Source organism: Haplochromis burtoni, unplaced genomic scaffold (assembly GCF_018398535.1).
Source record: "Haplochromis burtoni strain Fernald_Lab_line unplaced genomic scaffold, NCSU_Asbu1 Contig_77, whole genome shotgun sequence".
NCBI classification, from domain to species: Eukaryota; Metazoa; Chordata; class Actinopteri; order Cichliformes; family Cichlidae; genus Haplochromis; species Haplochromis burtoni.
The window spans coordinates 1,138,738-1,146,051 of NW_024582438.1; the positions used below are offsets into that span (position 1 = coordinate 1,138,738).

General features: G+C 41.2%; 1 protein-coding gene across 2 annotated transcripts in view; it reads right to left on the minus strand.

Annotated features, from left to right (window-relative positions):
* cd82b (CD82 molecule b) overlaps positions 1-7,314 on the minus strand; it is a 22,650-nt gene that overhangs the window by 8,846 nt on the left and 6,490 nt on the right. For both annotated transcript variants that reach the window (XM_005929111.3, XM_042221959.1), the window contains exons 2-4: positions 6,422-6,494; positions 5,278-5,350; positions 507-631 (exon numbers count right to left, since the gene is read on the minus strand). In XM_005929111.3, coding sequence (XP_005929173.1) covers positions 507-631; positions 5,278-5,350; positions 6,422-6,484 — 261 coding nt within the window. In that variant the 5' untranslated portion in view covers positions 6,485-6,494. The remainder of the gene's footprint in view (positions 1-506; positions 632-5,277; positions 5,351-6,421; positions 6,495-7,314) is intronic.

Here is a 7,314-nt window from a genome sequence, read left to right on the forward strand (position 1 = left end):
GTGTGTGTGTGTGTGTGTGTGTGTGTGTGTGTGTGTGAGAGAGAGAGATAGAGGCTCTACTGCCAGCTGGTCACTGTCACTGGAAGAAGTAGGTCACAGCAGTTATTCAGTTAACCCCTTGCAGGTTTAACACTGTAGGTCACGCACCCATCCCCACTCTTGTTGTATCCCCTACATTTTACTGGCTTTATCCCCATCCCCCCACCCCACCACCTGTAAATCCACACATGCTGTGATAGCCTGGCAGCACACATTTAGCAGAAATGCTGAAGGGTTTTAATGTCAGCAGGAATATACCACATGTTCTTAGCCTTGAGAGCTCAAGCAGGTAGGTGAATGTTTCATTAAATAAAATTAAGCTTCTGTGTGTTTAAAACGATAAGAGAATAAATATAAATAAGTAGGAAAGAATACCTCGAACAGTATTTACTGTTTTAATTATGCACTCGATTGCAGATAGAGGCAAAAGAGATTAAAAAGAGTTTAAAGTCAGTGTAGCTTCTCACCAGACCCAGAAGACAACGGACTTCGTAGATGGATCCAATGCAGCCAAAGAAGCCCATGGCCATCGTCAGGGAACCCACTCCGATGAGGATGTATGAGGCCACTTTCACAGTATCTGATGATTCCTCTGGAGAAGATGGAAACAGGCAGGGGCACAGAAAGAGATCAACATATAGAATTCCTGAGATCTAAAAGGGTGGCACAAACATGATTTTTATGGTGACAGGCCCCTGACTTCTGTTCTTTTTCTCCACTAACTGTAATACAAATGCAATTGTGTCTAGCAGGCCAAATGAGACCGACTTTTGCACCACATATGTGGGGGCCTTTTTACTTCTGCAAACCCATTTTTACACACACAGGTTACGGTTAGCCAAACCTCGTTCACCGAGCAAATTTTCTATGTTGAAATCATGCAAGCTTTTGTGTGAGAACACATTCTTTTCTCACACAAAAGGTTTTTCTCTCAGAGTAGACTGAGACAAGTCAGTGTGTGGCGAGATAAATTGATTTCCCTTTCTGGTATGTAGAGTGGGAGGGATTCTGCAGGAGGAGGGGGCCGGCACTGGGAAGGTTGGAGAGGAGATAAATTGGAGCCATTATGTGACTCTGTGTGTTATCTGCTTTGGAAGAGCTCCAAAGACTCCAAGCTCAATCCACGGATGAGGCTAGATTTTGAGCTCTGTCCAATGGCTCCATCTTATTAAGGATTCCTGGGCCAAGCAAACAAAACAGCAAATCAGATAACTCACTCGCGACAGTTTGGTAAAAGAGCTGACAGACAGAAAGGCTCCGACACCTCACCTCTAATATCTGTGAATATATTTCTGTGTTGCTTTTCTTTATATGTGCTCTGTCAGATGCACAGTCAATATTAATATCTCTGAAGATTGTTAAAATCAAGCTGAACTTTATTACTCTACTTTATGACTGCAAAGAAGGAACATTAGCTCTTCTTGAACTAGCACCATGTTACTTTGAAAACCTCCATGATACACTTTATCATCTGCACTTATCGGAACAGGATGCATCATTAAACAAAAATAAATAGAAAATCTTTATGGCTGCAGCACATTTTCATATCCTGTCTTAACTATAAATAATATTTTATAGCTCACGCAACTTGTCAGAACACTAAATGGAAGCCTTTACAGCATTTACAGTAATTTCTTGTTAGTACTGAAACACCTTTAAATACGTGATATAAACTTACCAAAACTATGAACAAGATGTGACTGAATGCATGTACACTGCTGATTCGACATGGGCTACCGTAACAGTGTATGCTGTGGTGGTTTAAGAATACTTTCTGAAAGTGATGAGGTCACCATGTATCGAGTGTTTATGAGGTAACATTAAAAGGGAGGCAGACAACCATGTTGTATGTTCTATATCCGGTATTCAGCTGAGGCATGTTATTTCTGTCTTTCTCATAACCGCACGCCCAACCCTCCCCTCACACATGCAACCAACTAGTAGCTGCAAAAGCAACAGATGTCCACGGGTTTCAGTAATTAACCTGAGGGATTTAGGGACATGCATAAAAGTATACAGTAGGTACAGTTAGGAGCCGGAGCGAGAACATTTAGCAACACTAAATATATTAATGCATGTAAGAGATTTCTAAGGCTCTAGTTAGAGGTGCAACAAATCAACATTTACATAGTCAGACGAGAGAGAAAAGCAAAGAAAAAGTTACATGACACAGCAAGATATGTGCCGACATTTTGCTTCCTATATTGTCATCATTACATTTATTAGTGTAATTCAACGCACTGAAGTAGAGGTTCACTTGAAGAGTATGCAGCTACAGTGGACTGCAAACATGTAATTTCCATGTAGATGGTAAACCGGTGTGCTATGATTATTAACTACAGAGTTTAAATTAGATGTTCTGTGTGTGGTTTTCATGCAGCCCGGTGTTTACGCAAACTAATAACATACACCCAGAAGTTTGAGGAACTGCAGTGCAACTCTAATGCAATAACATGGGTATTTGTAAGAAGCAACATTTTAGTTCACAAACAGAATTATACAATCATGTAGACATCCAAGCCTCTGTATGAAAAATGTCACCAAACAGAATTAAAGCTGTATATTTTAATTAGCCTGCATAGTATAAAATGCAGGCTAATTTCAGTTAACGGAAATGTTTCAACACACTTACGGTAGTTTTAGATTGTTAACATAACTCACTACAAAAACCGTGGCAGCAGCTAACTGAAAAACACAATCGGGGGGTACTGAGTCCGCTTAGTTCTTCTTTCCATCTTTTCATCACACATTTAGAAAAAGGAAGCCTTTTTAAATAAAAAACAAAACAACAGTTTCCTTGTACTCCTAAGACCAGTTGCAGGTGTTTCAAAGGTTGCAGCAGCAGAACAGAAACTGTTCTTTACAAGCTTCCTGCATCTGTGTGCTTCTGGAGTAATACCAAAAACATAGCATCCTCCTGCAGTCAGCATGTATTAGCCTGGTTACTGTGCTATTCTGTCATCTACTCTGGCAAGTTTCTATGTAGGTCTCTGTTAGATATTCTAAAATAGTTACTTCAGTGGTTTCCATGGAACTTTCCATTTAAAGAAGGGAAAACTCATGGTGCCCTTCAAGACGGCTGGCGAGGGAGAGCAGGAGTTAGGATTGTTTGGTGCTGCAGGTCCTTCTGTAAACATGACCGAAGCCACACACTGAGCGTCCATACAGATGGCGAAAAGTCATACTTGAATATACGCACAGGTTTAAAAATTAAACACAGGCAGATCAAGTTTTTTTTCCTTTACTTTGCTGAATTCTGAGTTGAAAGAGTCCAAAGAAAATCTTTTTCCAGCATGTTCTCTTTTTCTCTCCCTGTGCCTCTGTAAAAGTTTCGGAATTAATATGAAGCACATTTCCAAACTGTGCTTTGGCGCGCTCTCCGTCTCACATACCTCTTCTCCCTGACTCCCAGGCTGACTTGTCTAAATAATATGCACGCTGTATTTTAGCAAACGCCAGCAAGATAAACTGAAGGCATCATGTTACAGTAAACTATTAACATCAGTGCTCTGATATAGACGAGTATATAGTGAGGGGAAGATGTCTTTTTTAACTTAAAAAGAGGGGGGGTAGGGGCGCCTGAAACCACAACATCCTCATAGTTTCCCTGCCTGAAGTCACTGGGACAGCTGCAAAGGCCTTTGCTAATATAACTCATAAAAAATGGAAACTAAAAACACAAAGATCCTGTTTATAGGCAGACCAAGCTTCTGAGGGGAATGCACAAGAGTCAATAAACAGAGCTGGCTGGAGCTTTTGTTCTTCTGCAGAGTGATAAGATATTTTCTGTGAGGTTAGACATCCAAGGCGGAGCAGAGTTTGACCAGTCCATGGTATAGGGAACATAAATACAAGTAGGGGGGAGGTCATTAGACTCCTCCTAGCACGAATAAGGTATGAATGAATCATGCTATCTCTTGGGGAACAGCTGGATTATCACAACAATAGGCCTGAGGCTGAAAAGGATGATGCACACTCTACTGCCTTTATTTCCTGAAGGCTTAATTTGAGATAACCAAACTCAGCTGAACAACAACCTTGGACTCACTAAGTTTTAGGACAGTAAAGGTCAATTCTAGAGATTGTTTTGATCAAACTCTAGTCTTTTCACAAACAATCGATCAAGATAGCAAATGACAAAATAACCCCAAACTTCCAACCAAAATACAGATGACTTCTGCTCTACTTGACCTAGAATTTTCTTATCTCATTATCAAAGAACTCAACTTTTATTTTTGATCATTCAGACTTCTATTTAGTCCATTAATCGTACTTGTTAAAAATCACTGGAAAGTTCAACCGATGCCGTAAAACCAAACAATGCAAGGCGCCGAAACAATTAACAAAACAGTAATTAATCTAATTTGACTGATTCAAACTGAGTCTGTCTAAGAGCAGTAAATCTCACAGCCCTTCTAGCCTGGCACAGTGAATCAGGTCACAACCACTCATCAGAGGTTGAGTTAAATGGAACATTAGACCCTGCTTTGGCAAACACGACATATGCAGATCTCCTATAGGAAAGAGGTATCAGAGTCACGTAGAAGAAAGTGCTGCATCTGACTTCCAACATGTACCAAGTTGCCAGACAATAAAAAGAAGGAATTTCTCTTTACAAACTGAGAAAAAAAACTTGACTGCTGCTCTTGGAAATGCTCCACTTGGGATGAATACACTGAAAGCATTTATAAAAGAGATTTATGGCAACTAAGAGTTTCCATCCGTGGTTCTCTGCTTTTTCAGGCAAATCTGGACATGGGCTTCATTATGCTTTCTCCAGTCTTCTTCACAGTAGTTGGAGACGTTTCTATCTTTAAGAAAGCTGATAACTGCAATAATAACGTATTTCTTACTATGCAGTGTCTACAAGTAAATATGTGAGAACATCTGTACAAGTGGGAAATGTTATCTAGCACCTCTGCCATCTGTAGGAATAAGAAAACGGGCAAGTTCAAAGTGTGGAAAGTGGAGGAGGGGGATACAACTGCCATTTTCCACCCTAAGATGAAACCTTTTAAGATGCCCTAGTAATCAAGAGCCCGTCATCCCCCCTGAGTAACCCACTTCTCACAGATGTGCCTGTCAGTGTGTGTCTGTATCGCTACAGGGTGCACAGGAAGTCATCAACATTCATATGTGAGTCACATTTTTAGTAAGGTGTGAGCAGACCCTCGTGACCTTTTAGGAATGCGCCTCAGGGGATAAAATCTGCATTAGTTGTAGAGAGGAGGTACTTACGTAGGACAGCAATGAAGCTCTTGTTATCAAGCAGAACCCACAGTCCAAAGCCCAGGATAAGGGCTCCAAACACCTGTGGAGGTGACAGAGAAAAATCAGGCACAATATGTGCTCTAATGTTTTACACACAGTTTGTAGTTGGTTTGTTTTTTTCTTTTTTGCTCTCTTGGTTTGTCACATGTGGGATACATCTGATTGCATCTTGTCCCTTGTGTTTCTGTCTGCCTTTCTCTTTCTTTCATAACAACATTTGGAAAGAAACAGGATGTGGAGGCAGTCATTCCACAGGCTTTTCTCACAATTAACATCAGTATTCATAACAGAACTGGAAACTGGAACATAGTGTAATTGGTTCCTTAAAGCCTCCAAAAATTATCAGATTTACTTTATATACCCTTGTAATGAGGCTATGAAGCTGAGACTATCAATGTAATTAAGCGGGGCCTTGTTTGGAAATTGTGGGGCACTGTAGAGGGGGCAAATTCTCAAATAAGAGGCTCTGTTGATTCCCCAGCTATCCACTTGTATCGTTGCCCCTCCCCAACCTCCCAGCAGTAATTAAAGCCTTCGTTAAGAGCCGTTCATTTAGAGAGACTCTTGTGCTCCCGGCAGCCATCATTAGCCCACCACTTCCTGGCTTCCCCTAACCTCCCCTAGACTAATCTGTCCACATGGACAAACACTGACACAGACACACACGCTTCCTATTAGACACCAGTGGCGCATTCACATCAAAAGGTCTGCATCAGGTTTACAGCCACAGACCCACTAGAAAGGTCTGGACATCCTCGCAGAGTCAGTTTTAGGAGTCTGGGGTTGTATGAACCTCTGGACTTTATGTTGTGACCAGCCCAAGCGACTAGGAAACAAACAGAAACCATCTGTTGTAATTTAGACCTGACCGAACTTCATATCTCCTATCACAGAGAGAGTCACAGCGACATTTCCCTGTGTATCTCTACCATCCCCTGGCACCATCTGACAGTTATTCAAATATAACCCTGAAAGACATCATGCAACTCTAAGTGCGTCATAAGTGTAGGATGCAGCATACTCGTCTGTCTAGCTTAGCTAAACAAAACTGCTGACAAGGTGAAAGTTGGGTTACTCTAACAGTGTGTGCAATGCATGTGCAGATACTTACAAAGAAGAGGAGGTTGAAGAGAAATAGAAAGTATTTGGTGACTGCAACGCATCCTTTCCCCATGGCTGTGTTTCTGGGAGACAAAAGAGAATTTATTGGCTATTAACGTCAGAGAGTTATATCACAGTAAAGCGTGGGCAAGACATTAAAAAAAAAAAAAAGAGAGAGATCACAAACCGACTCAAGATGAAGAAAAGACACAAGGAAAGTTAGCTTTGAGTCAAGGACGTCGAGAAATCTGCACAGCTGGATTCCTGATTAAACACAGCTTCAAATCTTCAAAGCAGCGTCAGCCTAGTTCATTTTTAAACAGTCACATTTCTCCAGGCTTAAATAGCTCAACCGACCAACTTATTCCCTCTTTTGTGCGACAACTGCTGCCCTGTTGTTGGAAAATATCGTGTTTTTGTAGTAACACTTGTTAATGAATGCAGTTGCGTTCTTGACAAACAAGAAGAACCACCCTGGTTGGAAAGAGCAGCAGGAGGACCACCACAAAGTGACGAGTGGTGAAGTCACGACGGCTATGTGGAGAGGATGAGAGTTCGTGTGGTTACGTGTACTACTATCTCAAATCGAGAGAGACTAGACCAACCTACCAACTGCTATAACACAACACGGAAACAACGAGTTTGGTTAGCAACAGTTTTTTTGCAGTGAATTTTATGAAGGAGCCTATATGGTATAAAACTACAACCAATAAACACACGACCGAACACTGCTGTGATCACATCCTCGAGGAAAGGCCTTCACTGTCTGATATTCTTGGTTTTAGAATAGAATATCATCAGCTGCACTGTTTTACAGTAGTTTACCTCATGCTCACATGCAGCCTGTTTGGGTTTCATACATACACAGAGTGCACTTGGTGACTTTTCTCCAAGTAATTTTTT